Source organism: Salmo salar, chromosome 04 (genome assembly GCF_965601325.2).
Source record: "Salmo salar chromosome 04, fSalSal1, whole genome shotgun sequence".
NCBI classification, from domain to species: Eukaryota; Metazoa; Chordata; class Actinopteri; order Salmoniformes; family Salmonidae; genus Salmo; species Salmo salar.
Window position 1 is genome coordinate 50,362,838 of NC_138294.1, and position 22,107 is coordinate 50,384,944.

General features: G+C 44.2%; 2 protein-coding genes across 41 annotated transcripts in view; both read right to left on the reverse strand.

Annotated features, from left to right (window-relative positions):
- The window catches only part of LOC106603249 (protocadherin gamma-C5), a 167,210-nt gene that overhangs the window by 30,035 nt on the left and 115,068 nt on the right, over positions 1–22,107 (reverse strand). For 2 of the 40 annotated variants that reach the window (XM_082974513.1, XM_045716961.2), the window contains exon 1: positions 13,855–16,511. The exons of 35 other annotated variants lie outside the window; for them this stretch is intronic. In XM_082974513.1, coding sequence (XP_082830639.1) covers positions 13,855–16,302 — 2,448 coding nt within the window. In that variant the 5' untranslated portion in view covers positions 16,303–16,511. Of the gene's footprint in view, positions 1–13,854; positions 16,512–16,982; positions 19,656–22,107 lie in introns of those variants that run through there. 3 more of the 40 variants (XM_045716960.2, XM_045716973.2, XM_045716988.2) reach the window with 3 other exon arrangements.
- Positions 687–3,388, reverse strand: LOC106603245 (protocadherin gamma-C5). The gene has a single exon (XM_045717005.2). The coding sequence runs from the start codon at positions 3,207–3,209 to the stop codon at positions 702–704; it is 2,508 nt and encodes an 835-aa protein (XP_045572961.1). The 5' UTR covers positions 3,210–3,388; the 3' UTR covers positions 687–701.

The window sequence follows — 22,107 nt, forward strand, 5'->3', positions numbered from 1 at the left end:
ATAGATTAAGACTAGGATCAGTGCTGCCTTCAAGCAGCAGCACAGACCCAGGCTACGGTCGAGGAAAACAACTACGTAGGCCTACTACGCTCTACCATCACAACTAAAATATGTTTTTCGTAAGACTAATTCAAAAAAATATGAAAATCAAAATACACCGGACATTGAAATCGAAGTAGAATGAAACAACATAATTTCTGTTAGACCCATAGCTACTGTTTCATGAACAAAACATATCAACGTAATAATGTGTCCTCTGTCTTTTGTGACGTGTCCTGTTGATGCAATAATGTAGCTGTTTCCCTATCAAAGTCGTAAAAAAGTGAAGCAATTCATATTTAACAAAATATTGTAAGAACAAGTAAGGGAACAGAACAACAAAAGCACGGTACAAAACAACCAAGATATTCTACTGGTTGAGGTTTTAAAAAAGTACAATGCTGCTATAGTGACGAACTGAATCACTCAGAGCTCTCCCCTATTCTAGCAGCGAGTCAGAACTGTAGCGTACATTTCAGAACCTTGGACAGCGCCAAGCCAGATAGTTAAAGCGGGCTATGCAGCGTAGCCTCTGAAATGCAAGACGTTTATCAAAAGAACCACAAAAATACATTAACCTATTATCAACATACATAGTTATGAAAACACATCAATTTAAAGTATGCAAGATGTGTTCTAATGTAGTCAATGGTATACGAATACTAGATGAGAACACTGTACATTTGCATAACACTCATTTCAGCAGGAATTGCGCTCACCTGTTGGCTCTCGAACGTCCACGCGCTGTCCGGTAAAGACGCATCAAGCACGTTTATCATGTCCTTAAAGTCAGTGGTGCTGCTGGGCTTAACGAGGGTGAAATCACTGAACTCGGACACTGGAGAGAGACACGACCTGAAGGACTGGCTCTGAGACAACATGTCCCCTCCCAGGACCTCCACATACTTAATAGGGCCGTCAGTGTTGAGCTGGAGCTGCAGGTTTCTGTTTGGATTCTTGTATCCGTCAGAATCAGCCCGTCTGATACAGCAACTCGAGCTGCTCCTACTGTTTCTAACGCACTTCACCACTAAGATGAGGAAAGTCAACAAAGACAAAACGGACACGGAGGCCAGAGAGATGATCAAATAAAAGGTGATTTTACTGTTTCTCTTGCTGGGCTCTGCTGTTTTCTGGCGGAAGTCCGAGATGGGCTCGTGGAGCCCGTCCTCTAACAGTATGTTGACTGTGACTGTGGCGGACTGGACCGGCTCCCCATTGTCCTGTATCTCTATAAGCAGCCTCTGAGAGGAGTCATCCTGCTCTGAAACAGCGCGTTTAGTCCTCACCTCCCCTGTGTAAAGATTCACACTGAACAGAGACGAGTCTGTGGCCTCCACCAGCCTATAGGAAATCCAGGCGTTATGGCCCGAGTCTGCGTCCACTGCCGATATCTTAGTGGTCAGGTGGCCTGCTTTAGCGGACCGGGGCATCTTCTGATGGGAGACAGAGCCCATGACAGCGGAAGGGTAAATAACAGCGGGGGCATTGTCGTTCTGGTCCAGGATAAAAACATGAACCGTGACGTTGCTGCTCAGAGACGGAGAGCCGTGGTCCTTTGCCTGCACCTGTATCTGAAACACCTTCAGTTTCTCATAGTCAAACGAGTGCATGCTGTAGATGCTGCCGTTATCTGAGTTGATGTAAATATAGGAGGAGACAGACACGTCTTGTACTTTAGAGTCTAATATAGAATAGGATATCTTGGCGTTTTCTCCTATATCTGGATCTGAAGCGGAAACTGAACACATTATTGATCCAGCAGCATTGTTCTCTCTGACGTAAACAGTGTAAGAAGGTTGGGAGAAAACTGGAGGGTTGTCATTAACATCCAAAATACGAACATGAATTGTTTTTCTGGAGTTGAGAGACGGTATTCCAGAGTCAGAAGCTTTAATTTCAACAGTGTACTCTGGATTTTTTTCTCTATCCAAACTGGTGTCCGTAACCAAAGCGTAGTTGTTAGATACAGATGGTTTTAATTTAAATGGTAAGCCTGGCGCTATATTCAAGTTGACGTTGCCATTCTCTCCAGAGTCTACGTCCTTGGCACTTATCAAAGCTATAACTGTTCCAACAGGCGCGTCTTCACTAACAGGACTAGGCTCAGACTTAAAAATGATCTCTGGGGAATTGTCATTCAAATCCATAATTTCAACATTAATAGTACAGAGGCCTTGCATTGGTGGAATGCCTTTGTCTGTGGCAAGAACATCAATTTTAAACGAATTTCTCTCTTCATAATCTATCTCTCCCTTAACCTTTATTTCGCCAGTTTGGGGATCAACAGTTAAAAGGTTCTGTAGTGACTCTGAGGTGTGTGGTCCAAATGAGTAAACGATCTCACGATTGACTCCATCATCACGGTCGACAGCTTTTACAGTGACAACGATAGTTCCTGGTTGTGTATTTTCAACCACTTGGATATCATATCCACTTTCCTCAAAGATGGGTGCATTATCGTTTATGTCTTGTACCCGAATAGTAATTTCTGCTGTACCTGATCTAGCAGGATTTCCACCATCTACGGCTGTTAGAAGCAGGCTGTGTACGGACTGTTTTTCTCTGTCTAATACCTTTTCTAAAATCAATTCGGATACTTTTGACCCATCTTTATTTGTTTTAATATCTAGCACAAAATGTTCATTTTTACTAAGTGTATATGTGCGTAAAGAATTGGAGCCAACGTCGGGGTCTTGTGCTGATTCTAAACGAAATCTTGCCCCTGGCAGTGTGTGCTCCGCAATATTTAAAACATTTCTATTGTTTTGGAATACTGGGGAATTGTCATTTATATCCTGAATTTCGATCTCAACACGATACAGCTGTAGTGGGTTTTCTATAATAGCCTCTAAAGGCAACAGACAATTGGCATTTCCTCCACACAGACTTTCTCTGTCTATCCTCTCATTAACAATGAGCTCGCCTTTGCCCAAATCCACACTGAAATACTGCTTATCGCCCTCGGAGGCTATCCTCAATTTACGATCGGAAATCTCAGCCAAATTCAAACCCAGATCTTTAGCTATATTCCCAACAACTGATCCCACGTTGAGCTCCTCGGGGATGGTGTAGCGCGTCTGCGCTTCTATTGTACACCCCAGGAGGAGAAAAAGCAGAAGCCCCCGCCATAGGAAAACCTTTATCTTCATTAGAATCCTCATTTCCATGAATGATGATCCTTTGGACTTCGTAAAGGTCTTGGTTTGTAATACATTGCAATGTAATCCCAGTTAGTAAAACACCGTTTTAAATATTAGTCCTATCGCCCAATATGAGCGCGGCTCTGTCTCTCTCAGCTCTATGCATTGTAGAATGGTAGACTCCAGTAGCCCTACCCACAAAAAAACAGGGTTCTTGACGAGGCTGGGCTTATGGTGCTGAGGCTGGGGGAGGGACTAGATCTCTTTGTACAGTTCAGCACATGATTGGTTCACAGAACTCCAATGGATTATCATGGCGAGTATCTCAGCACTGGCAGTTAAAGAAACAGTGCTGTTATGAGCAGTAGAGATGTAGTCAAAATTGGGGTCTATTACTGCATTGGCATTTATGGTATAACTTCATGTAAAATAAACAAACAAATAAATAGCCTACATAAACGCTTGCCAAAATGTAGAAGAAGAAAGCCATTTCATGAAATAATATCATGAAAAATGAATAGCCTGTATAGTGCGTTCCAGAAAGTATTCAGACCCCTTGACTTTTTCCACATTTTGTTACTTTACAGACTTATTCTAAAATGGATTTCATTGCTTTTCCCCCTCATCAATCTACACCCAATACCCCATAATGAAAAAGCAAAAACAAGTTTTCAGACATTTTAGAAAATGTGTAAAAAAATAAATATCTACATTACATTTAAATAAGTATCCAGACCCTTTACTCTGTACTTTGTTGAAGCACTTCTGGCAGTGATTACAGTCACGAGTCTTCTTGGGTATGATGCTACAAGCTTGGCACACCTTTATTTGGGGAATTTCTCCCATTATTCTCTGCAGATGCTCTCAAGCTCTGTCAGGTTGGATGGGGAGCATTGCTGCACAGCTATTTTCAGGTCTCTCCAGAGATGTTCAATCTGGTTCAAGTCCGGGTTTTGGCTGGGCCACTCAGGGATATTCAGAGACTTGTCCCGAAGCCACTCCTGCGTGGTCCTGGCTGTGTGCTTAGGTTCATTGTCCTGTTGGAAGGTGAACCTTCACCCCAGTCTGAGGTCCTGAGTGCTCTGGAGCAGGTTTTCATCAAGGATATCTCTGTAGTTTGCTCTGTTCATCTTTCTCTCAATCCTGACTAGTTTCCCAGTCCCTGCCACTGAACCACATCCCAAAGGCATGATGCTGCCTCCACCATGGTTTACCGTAGGGATGGTGCCAGGTTTCCTCCAGAAGTGACGCTTGGCATTCAGGCCAAAGATTTCAATCTTTGTTTCATCAGGCCAGAGAATCTTGTTTCTCATGGTCTGAAAGTCCTTTAGATGCCTTTTGGCAAACTCCAAGTGGGCTGTCATGTACCTTTTACTGAGAAGTGGCTTTTATCTGGCCACTCTACCATAAAGACCTGATTGGTGGAGTGCTGCAGAAATGGTTGTCCTTCTGAAAACATTCTCCCATCTCCACAGAGGAACTCTGGAGCTCAGTCCTCCCTGACCAAGGCCCTTCTCCCCCGATTGCTCAGTTTAGCCGGGAAGCCAGATCTAGGAAGAGTCTTGGTGGTTTCAAACTACTTCCATTTAAGAATGTGTAACGCCCTGGCCGCCCGCCTGTCTGGAGCCGCCAGAGCTCCGGAGCCGCCAGAGCCGCCCGCCTGTCCGGAGCCGCCAGAGCCGCCCGCCAGCCCGGTGAGTCCTGTGCCTGCGCCCAGGGCCAAGCCTCCTTCATGTCTCCCCAGCCTGGTGAGTCCTGTGCCTGCGCCCAGGTCCAGGCCTCCTGCATGTCTCCCCAGCCTGGTGAATCCTGGGTCAGCACAACCAGAATCGCCCGCCAGCCGGGCGCAGCCAGGGTCGCCTGCCAGCCAGGCGCAGCCAGGGTTGCCCGCCAGCCGGGCGCAACCAGAATCGCCCGCCAGCCGGGTGCAGTCAGCGTCGCCCACCAGTCCTCCGGCGTGGCCAGGGGCGCCACCTTAGTGGGCGACACCGAGGGTGGAGCGGAGGCCACGTCCCGCACCTGAGCCGCCGCCGTAAGAAGGCCCACCCGGACCCTCCCCTTCAGAGTCAGGTTTTGCGGCCGGAGTCCGCACCTTTGGGGGGGGGGATAGTGTAACACCCTAGCCATAGATAGGGGTTTTTGTTCTTTATTTTGGTTAGGCCAGGGTGTTACATTGGGTGGGCGTTCCATGTTCATTTTTCTATGTTTTTGTATTTCTTTGTTTTGGACTGTGTGTGGCTCCCAATCAGGCACAGCTGTAGTTCGTTGTTGCTGATTGGGAGTCACACATAAGTAGCCTGTTTTTTCTTTGGGTTTTTGTGGGTGATTGTTTTCTGTTTCGTTCATTTTTGACCAGACAGGACTGTTTGCTGTCGTTGCTGTTTAGTGTTCTGTTTATAGTGGTTCATTTTATTAAATATTCAAAATGAATACACATCCTCCGCTGCACCTTGGTTTCATTACGACGACGGCCGTTACAGAATGATGGAGGCCACTATGTTCTTGGGGACCTTCAATGCTGCAGAAATGTTTTGGTATCCTTCCCCAGATCTGTACCTGGACACAATCCTGTCTTGGAGCTCTACGGACAATTCCTTCGACCTCATGGCTTGGTTTTTGCTTCGACATGCACTGTCAACTGTGTGATGTTATATAGACAGGTGTGGGCCTTCCAAATCATGTTCAATCAATTGAATTTATCACAGGTGGACTTCAATCAAGTTGTAGATACATCTCAAGGATGATCAATGGAAACAGGATGTACCTGACCTCAATTTCGAGTCTCATAGCAAAGGCTCTGAATACTTATGTAAATAAGGTATTCTGTTTTTATTTTTAATAAATGTGCAAACATTTCTAAAAACCTGTTTTCACTTTGTAATTATGGGGTATTGTGTGTAGAATGATGAGGATTTTTTTTAAAAATGTAATCCATTTTAGAATAAGGCTGTAATGTCAAATACCTGGGTGTCTGGTTAGACTGTAAACTCTCCTTCCAGACTCACATCAAACATCTCCAATCCAAAATTAAATATAGAATCGGCTTCCTATATCGCAACAAAGCATCCTTCACTCATGCTGCCAAACATACCCTCGTAAAACTGACCATCCTACCAATCCTCGACTGCGGTGATGTCATCTATAAAATAGCCTCCAACACTCTACTCAACAAACTGGATGCAGTCTATCACAGTGCCATCCGTTTTGTCACCAAAGCCCCATACACTACCCACCATTGCGACCTGTACACTCTCGTTGGTTGGCCCTCGCTTCATACTCGTCGCCAAACCCACTGGCTACAGGTTATCTACAAGTCTCTGCTAGGTAAAGCCCTGCCTTATCTCAGCTCACTGGTCACCATAGCAGCACCCACTCGTAGCACGCACTCCAGCAGGTATATCTCACTGGTCACCCCCAAAGCCAATTCCTCCTTTGGTTGTCTTTCCTTCCAGTCCTCTGCTGCCAATGACTAGAACGAACTGCAAAAATCTCTGAAGCTGGAGACTCATATCTCCCTCACTAGCTTTAAGCACCAGCTGTCAGAGCAGCTCACAGATCACTGCACCTGTACATAGCCCATCTGTAAACAGCCCATCTATCTACCTACCTCATCCCCATACTGTATTTATTTATTTATCTTGCTCCTTTGCACCCCAGTATCTCTACTTGCACATTAATCTTCTGCACATCTACCATTCCAGTGTTTAATTGCTAGATTGTAATTACTTTGCCATCATGGCCTATTTATAGCCTTAACTTACCTCATTTGCACTCACTGTATATAGACTTTTTGTTTTCTTTTGTTCTACTGTATTATTGACTGTATGTTTTGTTTATTCCATGTGTAACTCTGTTGTTGTATGTGTCGAATTGCTATGCTTTATCTTGGCCAGGTCTCAGCTGCAAATGAGAACTTGTTCTCAACTAGTCTAACTGGTTAAATAAAGGTGAAATAAAATAAAATAAAAAATAACGTAACAAAATGTGTTAAAATTCCAGGGGTCTGAATACTTTCCAAATGCACTGTATGAACTGCAAGGCATGCATTGTTTTTTAGACAGATGCAAACGGGCTGCCACAACGCAATTTTAGACAAATAACACAGACAGAAAAACAGGAGCAAGTGTTCCATGACCCGCTAACTAATCCAGAGCTATTTCAGCACCTTGTTTGTGGACAGCACTTGCAGCCTAGAGCGCTTAGACCAAGTTAAACAATATTCTTTAACCTAGAGTTGTTTGTTGCATCCCCGCATAATTCTAATTAGCATAATACAAAAATCCCCATAAATATCTGTCAGTTTAACCCTCTACAGACTACGCCCTGTCTAAGCCGGGGGAGTTTAAACTATATGGAATTGTTTTAAGAAGGTCATTTAGCTGTTTGATTTTCAATTTTAAGACCCCTTGAATTATATAACAAAACTAAAAATATACATATACATACATACATACATACATACATACATACATACATACATACATACATACATACATACATACATACATAATATATACATATATATCAGGGGCGGAAATCCCGGGGGGGACGGGGGGGGGACACGACCCCCCCATCCTGGGAAAAATATGATTTGTCCCCCCCAATATATCACTGAAACATAACTATGTAATTTAAATAATATTAATAATACGCAATGAAAGCAATTGTGCTGATTATAGACACTTAATAGCGCGTTTTAAGTTTCAAAAGATTGCGACCCCCCCACCCTTTGCCTCACAATGGTTTGATTCACTGCCAGTTCCTTAGCTTGCTAGGTAACAGAGAGGTCGTATCTACTGTCTGAAAGGCACTCAATGCACGTAACTGACGTGAGGTTAATCCAGTCAATCGCGCACACACACTAGTTGAATATGCAGAGTTGCGTGCAAATATTAACTATTAAGCTAGCTAGTACCTATTCCATTTATGTGGCGTCGTCAAAGATGGAATCTTTGCTATCGTCAATTTATTCCAAGATCAGCATGCAGATGATGTAAGTTAGTGCTTCAAAGTCCCTGTGATAAGGTTAGCGATAAACTGAAATCCAAACTGAACAGAACTACACTCTCTTCTACCATTGTCTTAAATATATTTAATGGTCTCGTTGCAAAAGCTAAATTGTCGCAAGGGAACTTTTATTTATTTTATTTCACCTTTATTTAACCCGGGTAGCAAAGATTATTGCAAACACCACTGAAACTGAATTGGTGCTCGCTAGCTTTGCAAATTCAGCTATTGTTGGAAGCCAGCCAATATGAAACAAACAATTAAAATTACAAAAGGTTGCAGCATATGTTGTGTAAATGGTGAACTCATACAGCTGTCAACTCTTGTCATTTTAATCCGTTTCACATTTGCTAGCTACCTTTTAGATCGAATCCCAAATAGAATGATTGAAGATGATAGAAGCCCATCTCCTACTGTAAATAACCTACACACTGTGTGTGTAGCCAGCCAGCCAGCCAGGTAGAAAAATGGCAGAAAAATAAAAGACGGACATCAGAGTATTTTTCAATACACCAAAACGCATAGTAAGAACCCTAGTAGCCTAATATCTCAAAGACTAGTTGATAAAATGTTCATAAGAAAGAAATGAAATTCTAATGGAAATGTTTCACAATGATGTCGTTAGGCAGAGCAGGCAACAGATGGCACACAGATAGCAGAGTTGGGGACAGATATGCAGGGACAGACTGGCAGAGACAAGGAGTCTCAGGTAAGTTTGTTGAGTCTTTGTTTGGCAACATTATGAAAGGTTCTCCACTTTTTTTACTTGTAAAATAGGAACATAATTGGAAAATGCCATGGATAACCCCACTCTCAACTTAAACTGGTGACTGAACTAAGATTTGTTAAAGGCAATGGTATTGCTGTTGTGATTAGTTGTGTAGTTTTGGGTACCGGTAGTTAGGAGTACGGCAAACACCTTATTTCTTTGGTTCTTCAATATACATTTACCATATTAAAATGTAGGCTATGTGCTACAGCACTACTTTTGGTGTCCCGCTCAGGAATTGCTCTTGAGAAAATTTCATGTAATTGTCCCCTCCAAAGTTGATATCAGATTTTCGCCCCTGATATATATATATACACACACATATGTCTATGATTAACATTTTAATATGGCCTTACTGCAATTAGCCCATTACAAACACATTGAATTACAGATTCATGACATGGAACAAAAAATCTAAAGGAAGTTTGTTCTGAAGTGTCTGTCTTATTTCTGAGAGAAATAGAAAGATCAGGAAACATGTATTTAACCACTTATTTTCGGCACTAAACAATCTCCATATATACTTCTATTCAACTGGTACTTCAGCGGAGTCTTGTGAGGCCTGAGGGCGAGCAAAGAAACTGACATGTACGTGTTCGTGAGAGTCTCACCTTTCCACAGATGGGTCAAATGAGTGTGTAGCCCAAAATGTTTGGACTACAGACATACAGTTGAAGTCGGAAGTTTACATACATCTTAGCCAAATACATTTGAACTCAGTTTTTCACAATTCCTGACATTTAATCCTAGTAAAAATTCCCTGTTTTTGGTCAGTTAGGATCACCACTTTATTTTAAGAATGTGAAACGTCAGAATAATAGTATAGGGAATGATTTATTTCAGCTTTTATTTCTTTCATTACATTCCCAGTGGGTCAGAAGTTTACATACACTCAATTAGTATTTGGTAGCATTGCCTTTAAATTGTTTAACTTGGGTCTGTCACGTCCTGACCAGTAAAGAGGTTATTTGTTATTGTAGTTTGGTCAGGACGTGGCAGGGGGTGTTTGTAATGTGTTTCGGGGTTTGTTGGGCAATGTTCTATGTTAGTCTATTTCTATGTATGTGTCTAGTTTATCTATTTCTATGCTTAGTTTATTGGTTTGACCTTCAATTGGAGGCAGCTGTTTCTCGTTGCCTCTAATTGAAGGTCCTATTTAGTAGGGGTGTTTTTTCATGGGTTTTTGTGGGTAGTTGTTCTATGAGTATCTGTATGTCTCACAGGACTGTTTTTTCGTCGTTGTTTTTGTTTAAGTGTTTGTTTTGGTTTGTTTCATAATAAAGAAGATGAGTATTCACATTCCCGCTGCGCCTTGGTCCCATCTTTACGACGAACGTGACAGAACTACCCACCAACAACGGACCAAGCAGTGGGCCCAGGAAGAGCAAGGATCCTGGGCCAGGGAAAGAAGGGAGTGGAGGACATCATGGACATGGGAGGAGGTAATGGCAGGGGACAAGACCCTGCCATGGAAACAGGTGGAGACAGCGAGGGAGGAACAGCGACAGTATGAAGAGCGTGCCCAACGACGGAAGCACAAGAGGCACCCCCAATAATATTTTTTGGGGGGGCACACGGGTAGTTTGGCTGGGCCAAGGGTGAGCCCTAAGTCAACTCCCCGTGCTTATTATGGGGAGCAGCGGATCAGAAGAGTGCCGGTCTATGCGGAAGTGCGCACGATCTCGCCCATGCGCACGCACAGTCCGGTGCGAGCGATTCCAGCCTCTCGCAAGCGCCGTGCTAGAGTGGGCATCCAGCCAGGTAGGAGTATGCCTGCACAGTACATCTGGCCACCAGTACGTCTCCTAGACCCAGGCTACCCTACGCCTGCTCTACGCACGGCAGCCATCAGGCCTCTGCACAGCCCAGTTCGCCCTGTGCCAGCACTCCGCCCATGCAGGACTACTGTTGCCACCCAGCCAGGACGGGTTGCGCTGGCTGTGCGCTCCAGATCTCCAGTGCTTGTTCATGGCCCGGTGTATCCAGTTCCTGCTCCTCGCACTAGCCCTGAGGTGCGTGTCTCTAGTCTGGCCCCTCCAAAGCCTGCACCACGCACCAGGCCTCCAGTGCATCAGCCCAGTCCAGTACGTCCTGTTCCTGCTCCTCGCACTAGCCTTGAGGTGCGTGTCTCCAGTCTGGTACCTCCAGTACCAGCCCCACGCACTAGGCCTTCAGTGCGTCAGCCCAGTCCAGTTCATCCTGCTCCTGCTCCTCGCACTGGCCTTGAGGTGCGTGTTACCAGTGTGGCGCCTCCAAAGCCAGCCCCACGCACTAGGCCTGTAGTGCGCCTGTCCAGTCCAGAGCTTCCAGAGATAGTTCCCCGTCCAGAGCTTCCGGCGACAGTTCCCCGTCCAGAGCTTCCGGCGACAGTTCCCCGTCCAGTGCTTCCGGCGACGTCCTACAGTCCGGAGCCCCCAGAGTCGCCCTCCAGTCCTGAGCCCCCAGAGTCGCCCTCCAGTCCGGAGCCCCCTGAGTCGCCCTCCAGTCCGGAGCCCCCAGAGTCGCCCTCCAGTCCGGAGCCCCCAGAGTCGCCCTCCAGTCCGGAGCCCCCAGAGTCGCCCTCCAGTCCGGCGCCCCCAGAGTCGCCCTCCAGTCCGGCGCCCCCAGAGTCGCCCTCCAGTCCGGCGCCCCCAGAGTCGCCCTCCAGTCCGGAGCCCCCAGAGTCGCCCTCCAGTCCGAGGTCTCCAGAGACGCGCCTTAGCCCTGAACCTTCAGCAGGGGTGGACAGGTTAGGTTGGGGACTAAGGCCAGAACCTGAGCCACCTCCATAGTAGGAGGATGGGGGAGGGGGGGTGTAGCACAAGAACCGTCGGTGACGGTGGCCACCCTCCCTTCCCTCCCTTTAGTTTGTGAATATTTTCAATTGGGGTTTTATTTTTGTGTTTATTTGTGTCTTTTTTTTGTTTGACGTGCATCCAGGGTCTGCACCTTTGGGGGGGGGGGGGGGGGGGGGGGGGGTGTACTGTCACGTCCTGACCAGTAAAGAGGTTATTTGTTATTGTAGTTTGGTCAGGACGTGGCAGGAGGTGTTTGTTTCATGCGTTTTGGGGGTTTGTTGGGCAATGTTCTATGTTAGTCTATGTCTATATCTGTGTCTAGTTTATCTATTTCTATGCTTAGTTTATTGGTTTGACCTTCAATTGGAGGCAGCTGTTTCTCGTTGCCTCTAATTGAAGGTCCTATTTAGTAGGGGTGTTTTTTCATGGGTTTTTGTGGGTAGTTGTTCCATGTGTAGCTGTATGTCTCACAGGACTGTTTTTTCGTCGTTGTTTTTGTTTAAGTGTTTGTTTTGGTTTGTTTCATAAATAAACAAGATGAGTATTCACATTCCCGCTGCGCCTTGGTCCCATCTTTCCCATTTTTAAATGTAAATGTAAATCTTTACGACGAACGTGACAGGGTCAAACGTTTTGGGTAGCCTTCCACAAGCTTCCCACAATAAGTTGGGTGAATTTTGGCCCATTCCTCCTGACAGAGCTGGTGTAACTGAGTCAGGTTTGTAGGCCTACTTGCTCGCACATGCTTTTTCAGTACTACCCACACATGTTCAATAGGATTGAGGACAGGGCTTTGTGATAGCCACTCCAATAGTTTGACATTGTTGTCCTTAAGCCATTTAGCCACAACTTTGGAAGTATGCTTGGGGTCATTGTCCATTTGGAATACCCATTTGTGACCAAGCTTTAACTTCCTGACTGATGTCTTGAGATGTTGCATCAATATATCTACATCATTTTACTTCCTCATGATGCCATCTATTTTGTGAAGTGCACCAGTCCCTCCTGCAGCAAAGCACCCCCACAACATGATGCTGCCATCCCCGTGCTTCACGGTTGGGATGGTGTTCTTTGGCTTACAAGCCTCCCCCTTTGTCCTCCAACCATAACGATGGTCATTATGGCTAAACAGTTCTATTTTTGTTTCATCAGACCAGAGGACATTTCTCCAAAAAGTACGAACTTTGTCCCCATGTGCAGTTGTAAACCGTAGTTTGTACAGATGAACGTGGTACCTTCAGGTGTTTGGAAATTGCTCCCAAGGATGAACCAGACTTGTGGAGGTCTGTAATTTATTTTCTGAGGTCTTGGCTGATTTCTTTTGATTTTCTCATGATGTCAAGCAAAGAGACACTGAGTTTGAAGGTAGGCATTGAAATACATCCACAAGTACACCTCCAATTGACTCAAATGATGTCAATTAGCCTATCAGAAGCTTCTAAAGCCATGGCATCATTTTCTGGAATTTTCCAAGCTGTTTAAAGGCACAGTTAACTTAGTGTATATAAACTTCTGACCCACTGGAATTGTGATACAGTGAATTATAAGTGAAATAATCTGTCTGTAAACAATTGTTGAAAAAATGACTTGTGTCATGCACAAAGTAGATGTCCTAACCGACTTGCCAAAACTATAGTTAGTTATCAAGAAATTTGTGGAGTGGTTGAAAAACTAGTTTTAATAATGACTCCAACCAAAGTGTATGTAAACTTCCGACTTCAACTGTAATTAGGCACATCTGCTGCACCGACTTCAGACGAGTCCCAATACGTTTATGGGTCTCATCTTTCCATAGAGGGGTCACAATCGTTTGTAGGACAACCCGTTCGGACGCTACAGATGATTTTATGTGAAGCCCGATTTTAGGGAAGTCTAATGGTCTGACTAACACCGCTTTCACCGCAGATGCGAAAGCTCAACATCAGCGGATGCGTTATATTGAGACGCATCAAATGCAAAAATACCGATAAAGTATCTTTATCTTAAAACTCTGATATAAACAGAAAATGCAAAACACCTAAATTATATAGAATCGAATGAATAGAAGTCGTAAAACCCAGTTCCATGAGATACAGTCATAAATTAACAACAATTGAATCCGGTGGCAATAAAAACATACCTGTTGACTCTCGAACGTCCACGCGCTGTCCGGTAATGATGCATCAAGCACGTTTATCATGTCCTTAAAGTCAGTGGTGCTGCTGGGCTTAACGAGGGTGAAATCACTGAACTCGGACACTGGAGAGAGACACGACCTGAAGGACTGGCTCTGAGACAACATGTCCCCTCCCAGGACCTCCACATACTTAATAGGGCCGTCAGTGTTGAGCTGGAGCTGCAGGTTTCTGTTTGGATTCTTGTATCCGTCAGAATCAGCCCGTCTGATACAGCAACTCGAGCTGCTCCTACTGTTTCTAACGCACTTCACCACTAAGATGAGAAAAGTCAACAAAGACAAAACGGACACTGAGGCCAGAGAGATTATCAAATAAAAGGTGATTTTACTGTTTCTCTTGCTGGGCTCTGCTGTTTTCTGGCGGAAGTCCGAGATGGGCTCGTGGAGCCCGTCCTCTAACAGTATGTTGACTGTGACTGTGGCGGACTGGACCGGCTCCCCATTGTCCTGTATCTCTATAAGCAGCCTCTGAGAGGAGTCATCCTGCTCTGAAACAGCGCGTTTAGTCCTCACCTCCCCCGTGTAAAGATTTACACTGAACAGAGACGAGTCTGTGGCCTCCACCAGCCTATAGGAAATCCAGGCGTTATGGCCCGAGTCTGCGTCCACTGCCGATATCTTAGTGGCGAGGTGGCCTGCTTTAGCGGACCGGGGCATCTTCTGATGGGAGACAGAGCCCAGGACAGCGGAAGGGTAAATAACAGCGGGGGCATTGTCGTTCTGGTCCAGGATAAAAACATGAACCGTGACGTTGCTGCTCAGAGACGGAGAGCCGTGGTCCTTTGCCTGCACCTGTATCTGAAACACCTTCAGTTTCTCATAGTCAAACGAGTGCATGCTGTAGATGCTGCCGTTATCTGAGTTGATGTAAATATAGGAGGAGACAGACACGTCTTGTACTTTAGAGTCTAATATAGAATATGAGATCTTCGCATTCTCACCCATGTCTGTATCAGAGGCGGACACTGAGCTCAGTAAAGATCCCGGGATGCCATTTTCTTTAACATACACAGTATAGAACGGCTGGGAAAACACTGGCGAGTTATCATTGACATCTAAAACACGAACCGTGATTGTTTTTCGAGAGGTACGAGAAGGTTTCCCATGGTCAGAAGCTATAATTTCGACAGTATACTCCGTTTTTTTCTCCCGATCGAAACCGGAGTCACTAACCAAAGCGTAGTTATTAGAAATGGATGGTTTTAATGAAAAAGGTAAGCCTGGCGCTATATGCAGACTTACTTCACCATTATCTCCAGAGTCTATGTCCTTAGCACTTATCAAAGCAACAACCGTTCCAATAGGCGTGTCTTCCCTCACCGGGCTAGGCTGCGATTTTAAAATGAGAGCTGGGGAATTGTCGTTTAAATCAATAACTTCTACATTAATACTACATACGCCCTGCATTGGTGGGGTGCCCTTGTCTGTTGCGAGAACATCAAATTTAAACGAATTTCCCTTTTCATAATCTATATTTCCCTTAACCTTTATTTCACCGTTTTGCGGATTTACAGTTATAAGGTCCTGTAGTGACTCTGATGTGTGTGGTCCAAACGAGTAAACGATCTCACTGTTGGACCCATCATCAAGATCGACTGCTTTAACAGTGACGACGACCGTTCCTGGTAATGTGTTTTCAACCACTTGAATGTCATATGTGCTTTCTTCAAACACAGGTGCATTGTCGTTATTGTCTAGAACTCGAATAGTAATTTCTGCTGTACCTGATCTAGCAGGGTTCCCACCATCTACGGCCGTCAAAAGCAGGCTGTGTATGGACTGTTTTTCTCTGTCCAATACCTTTTCTAAAACCAATTCTGGAACTTTTGACCCATCCTTCTTTGTTTTTATGTCTAACACAAAATGTTCATTTTTACTTAGTGTATATGAGCGTAAGGAATTGGAGCCAACGTCGGGGTCTTCTGCTGATTCCAAACGAAATCTTACACCTGGAATTCTAGACTCCGCAATATTTAAAACATTTTGATTGTTTTGGAATACTGGGGAGTTGTCATTTATATCCTGAATTTCGATCTCAACACGATACAGCTGTAGTGGGTTTTCAATTAAAGCCTCCAAAGGTAACAGACAATTGGGATTTCGTCCACACAGATTCTCCCTGTCTATTCTCTCACTAACAATGAGGTCACCTCTTCCCAAATCCACACTGAAATATTGCTTATCGCCCTCGGAGGCTATCCTCAGTTTACGATCGGAAATCTCAGACACTTGCAAACCAAGATCCATAGCTATATTCCCAACAACGGATCCCACACTCAGCTCCTCCGGGATGGTGTAGCGCGTCTGCGCTTCTATTGTATTCCACAGAAGGGAGGAAAGCAGGAGCCCCCGCCATAGAAATACCATCTTCATTTGAATCCGCATTTCCATGAATGATGATCCCTTGGACTTCGTAAAGGTCTTGGTTTGTAATACATTTCAAGATAATCCTACCAAGTAAAACCTGTTATTCGTATAGAATTAAACACCGATTATATGTCCGTTCTATCTCCCAAAATGAGCGCAGCTCTGTCTCTCTCAGCTCTGTGCATTGTAAGGATTATGGTAGTCTCGGGTAGCCATACCTAAAAAAAAAACCTGGTTCTCGACGAGGCTGGGGTTATGGTGCTGAGGCTGGGGGAGGGACTAGATCTCTTTGTACAGTTCAGCACATGATTGGTTCACAGAACTCCAATGGATTATCATGGCGAGCATCTCAGCACTGGCAGTTAAAGAAACAGTGCTGTTATGAGCAGTAGAGATGTAGTGATGTGTCCATTTACTCCTCAAAATTGGGGTCTATTACTGCATTGGCATTTATGGTTTACCTTCATGTACAAATGAAACAAATTAATAAACAAATTCATATATAAAGGCCAAAGTGTAGAAGAATGTCATTTCATAACTTCATATCGTGAAAAATGAATAGCCTACACACCAAAATTACATAGAATCGAAATGAATAGGAGTGGTAGAACCCAGTTCCGGGAGATAGTCATAAATGAACAATGATATAATCCGGTGGTAATAAAAATTATACATTATATACATTATAAAGTAGCTGCGCTCACCTGTTGGCTCTCGAACGTCCACGCGCTGTCCGGTAAAGATGCATCAAGCACGTTTATCATGTCCTTAAAGTCAGTGGTGCTGCTGGGCTTAACGAGGGTGAAATCACTGAACTCGGACACTGGAGAGAGACACGACCTGAAGGACTGGCTCTGAGACAACATGTCCCCTCCCAGGACCTCCACATACTTAATAGGGCCGTCAGTGTTGAGCTGGAGCTGCAGGTTTCTGTTTGGATTCTTGTATCCGTCAGAATCAGCCCGTCTGATACAGCAACTCGAGCTGCTCCTACTGTTCCTAACGCACTTCACCACTAAGATGAGGAAAGTCAACAAAGACAAAACGGACACTGAGGCCAGAGAGATTATCAAATAAAAGGTGATTTTACTGTTTCTCTTGCTGGGCTCGGCTGTTTTCTTTTGGAGGTCCAAGATGGGCTCGTGGAGCCCGTCATCTAACAGTATGTTGACTGTGACTGTGGCGGACTGGACCGGCTCCCCATTGTCCTGTATCTCTATAAGCAGCCTCTGAGAGGAGTCATCCTGCTCTGAAACAGCGCGTTTAGTCCTCACCTCCCCTGTGTAAAGATTCACACTGAACAGAGACGAGTCTGTGGCCTCCACCAGCCTATAGGAAATCCAGGCGTTATGGCCCGAGTCTGCGTCCACTGCCGATATCTTAGTGGTGAGATGGCCTGCTTTAGCGGACCGGGGCATCTTCTGATGGGAGACAGAGCCCATGACAGCGGAAGGGTAAATAACAGCGGGGGCATTGTCGTTCTGGTCCAGGATAAAAACATGAACCGTGACGTTGCTGCTCAGAGACGGAGAGCCGTGGTCCTTTGCCTGCACCTGTATCTGAAACACCTTCAGTTTCTCATAGTCAAACGAGTGCATGCTGTAGAAGCTGCCGTTATCTGAGTTGATGTAAATATAGGAGGAGACAGACACGTCTTGTACTTTAGAGTCTAATATAGAGTAGGAGATCTTCGCATTCTCACCCATGTCTGTATCAGAGGCGGACACTGAGCTCAGTAAAGATCCCGGGATGCCATTTTCTTTAACATACACAGTATACGATGTCTGGGAAAACACTGGAGGATTGTCATTGACATCTAGGATTTTCACGGTGACGGTTTTCTTTGTAGATAAAGGTGGGGACCCTGAATCAACCGCGTTAATGACAACATCATAGTTCGGGAACGTCTCTCGGTCTAATGGGCCGTTGGTCACCAGTGCGTAATGGTTGGAAACAGAGGGCTTCAGAGTGAACGGGGAACCCCGGGACATGTTTAACTTTACATTGCCATTCTCACCAACGTCTAAGTCTTTAGCGCTAATCAATGCAATAACCATCCCAGGGGCTGAATTCTCCGGTATTGGACTGGTCAGTGAGGTTATAATAATTTGAGGGGCGTTATCATTAACATCAGCAATATTGATCTTTACACTACAGTGCCCCTCCATCTGTGGACTGCCTTTATCTTTTGCCACAATATCAAACGTATGCAAATTCGTCTGTTCATAATCAAGCTGTCCTTTGATAGTAATTTCGCCAGTATTTGAGTCAACATTAAGTAATGTCATTATACTATCTGGGGTCTGGTCTGCAAAGAAATACTCGATCTCTCCATTTAGTCCTTCGTCAGAATCTGAAGCTTTTACATTTACAATCTGATTGCCAACGGGTCTATTCTCAGCTACAGATATTTCATAAAAAGGTCTCTCAAACTGGGGCTCATTATCATTAACATCAAGAACTATGACGGTGATTTCAGAAGTACCAGATCGTGCAGGAGTCCCTCCGTCTACAGCGGTGAGCACGAGCTTGTGCACGGCCTGCTTCTCTCTGTCCAGTGAAGTCTTCAGCACAAGTTCGGGAATCTTTTGGCCTCCCTGGGTCTTCATGTTCAACAGGAAATGGTCATTATCGCTGATACTATAGGACCGTAATGAGTTTGCGTCTACGTCAGGATCATGTGCACTTTCCAATGGGAATTTTGCACCTGGATTAATCACCTCAGCTATTTTCAAAATTCGTTCATTTGTAAGAAAACCTGGAGAATTATCATTTATATCCTGTATTTCGATTTCAATGCGGTGCAGCTGTAAGGGATTTTCAACTATAACCTCCAGCGGTAACAGACAAGGGACATTCTCTCCACATAAATATTCTCTGTCTATCCTTTCATTGACAACCAGCTCACCCTTTCCCAAATCCACACTGAAATACTGCTTACCAGCATCAGAAGCTATCCTCAGTTTACGGTCATAAATCTCAGATATTCCCAAACCCAGGTCCTTGGCTATATTTCCAACAACAGAACCTTCCTTTAACTCTTCAGGTATAGTGTATGGAATCTGCGCCTCTATTGTATTCCACAGGAGAACGAATTGATAAATCCATAACACTTGCCACCTCAAATGGCCTCGAATCCTCATTGTCCTTTGTTCCATCCCTTTCACAGTAAATCCTCACCATCACACAATATAAAAATTGAAGTTATTCGCCATAGTGTCTTGAATACACATTTCCCAAAAATGCAAGCAGTCCTTCTTTTGTTTCCATTCAGTTCAAGTGTAGCTCCCAGATCTGAGCATTGTAGGCTACGGGATGTAATGCTGAGTCTGAGGGGAGGGAGTAGATCCCTTTGTATGGCTCAGCACAGTATTGGTGCAGAGAACCCTCTTGATATATCCAATCACACACGTAGTGTATCTTAAAGGTACAGTCTATGCCTTCACTATGAGTAGAATGCTTAAAATACAGAAACAGATAAGCAGTATTTATTTACAGGTGTAACATTTTACTTTGATTAGTAGTAAATATGCTACTGTACAAAATAAACGTGGTAATTCACAAAATAAATAAAATCTATAGCTCCCCCCAAAATGCAAATATTAGCTTATAGCCTATTATTATTATTATTATTATCCAATAATCATAAAAGCACTGTATCACTTCAAGCCCTCCGTTTACTGTACTCTTTCTGCCGTCTTGTGGCAATGAGAGGGAAGCACAGCCTAGTGGTGTTCTCATAGTCTGTCATGAGGAGCAGGAAGCCAGTCTCTCTCATCCCCTCACACACACACATACACACACACGTCTAATCACAGTAGCATGCTCAGCACGAGCAGAAGGGGGGAGTAACGGGCTGGGAGTGAAAGGATCGCGAGAGGCGGGAGCAAAAGGGAATAGAGGTTTGACGCACACGTACACGCTCACACACACGGTTTAGTAGCCTACATATTTGATCATTTTACTAATTTGCTGTGTGACTGATCGAGGAAGCCTTTAGGCTAGGTCTATATGTCTGACCACCACAATAGCAATTCGTCCACACTGATTTTTATCGACAGCAGGCTACAACCGTGAGGCATAGATTAACTAAATCTCCCTAGCAACTGAGGGTGCTCTAATAGGTCGTCGTCAATAAAACGTCACACAATAAGGTGCAGGGCGTTCGATTTGCCTCCAAGGAGATCCCCAGCTCCGCTAAAACCGTTCCGTTTTCAAGTGACTGTTAAATAAATGTTAACTATTTGGTTGTAATATCACCTCTTGAAGAGCCTAGTCAGAACTACACATTTCAGATTATTCCGTGCAAAACAACTGGGCACATTTAGCTCTATCATCAGAGTTATACAGCAGTAACTGCATGCTTTTCATGCTTTTCATGATCAGTAAACATCAATTGATCATGTAATTTCAGATAAGTGAGGGTAGCCTCACGATATTTCTCAATATTGGCCACCTTGAAGTGGATATTTTAGTGATATAGAACAAAAGGGACCTGTACCTGACCAGTATGAGTGGTTTAGGTTCATTTCCCATCCTTTGTGGACTCTACCTGTCAAGCAGCAGAAGGGCACATTTACCAATGTACTGTTAGCTGATAATGTGTACTTTACAAGCTACAAATATAAACTGTGTACATTGGCATAAAGATAGTAGTAAGTAGACCTAATGTAGTTTGTTCTCAAACCAATGTCGGCCTGCCTAGCGAAGTTAGATAACATTATCTTCTGTTCAGTATTGTTTTTAAGTGTTTACTCATGATTGCTGCTTACAGACATGGCAGGCTATATTGAATGATGGACAAGTTTGCTAACTTTCAGTAGATAAACTAGATGGCTTTATTTGCTTGCCATCTATAGTGGTGATCACAGTAGTCCGACTGACAACTTTACCAGGAAGAGGACTTGCCGATTTCAAGCTCTTTCCATGTGTCTGAAAATACATAATCAATAGATTTTTACTGTATAACTTCGATGATAGAGAATAAACTGAAAAGTGTAGTTCTGACTAGGCTCTTCAAGAGGTGTTGATATTAAAACCAAATAGTTCTAACATTTATTTAACAATCCCTTGCAAACAAAACGTAGCTGGAGGTCTCCGTGCCTCCACCAGTCAAATTGAACGCTCTGCACCATATTGTGACGTTTTATTGATTACGACCAATTACAGCGTTAGATGAAAATAAAGGTTTAATCATGAATCATGCTTATAATCATATCACAGTGTTATATAATATGGGCCAGGTCGAAAAAATATAAATACAGTCGTATTTCATCACAATGATCATATGACCCATTTGTGCAGCAAGAGATTATCCAATCCCTGGAAAACAGAGGAGACCACGCGCGCTGCACAGAGAGGATCATTTCAGCACCACGCGGGTGGACAGCGCCACACAGGCGGAGAGCTCACTCTGGTGCATGCGGCAGATAATAGGCAGCACGAGAGTGGCATAAACAACGCGTGCTTGTTTCCCTTCACTAGAAAGGAAAACAGCAGCTAGATGAACAGACATTTCCTCAGATAAACACCTGGGTAGCATTTCAAGAGGTAGAACTGTCATCGAAATGTTCCCGAAACCGCTTTGTTCAGAACCTGTGTATAAAAGTCTGAATTTCATTCTGCTGTTTGTCATGTGACCAGGCACTCCTTTATCATTCATGAGTTGGGCCTCAATAGCTGAATAAGTCAACAAGATGTAAAGCCCTTTTCCAAGGTATATGAACATAATGATTGCTGTAATTATAAATGTGTGCACTTCACCCAAAGGAAGAGATGTGACCAATACAAGTACCAACATATTCATTATAGATGTATTTAGATATATCT

What these genes read in the sequence shown, in the direction of transcription:
- LOC106603245 (XM_045717005.2), bottom strand. Translation starts at nt 3,209, where the DNA reads ATGGAAATGAGGATTCTAATGAAGATAAAGGTTTTCCTATGGCGGGGG.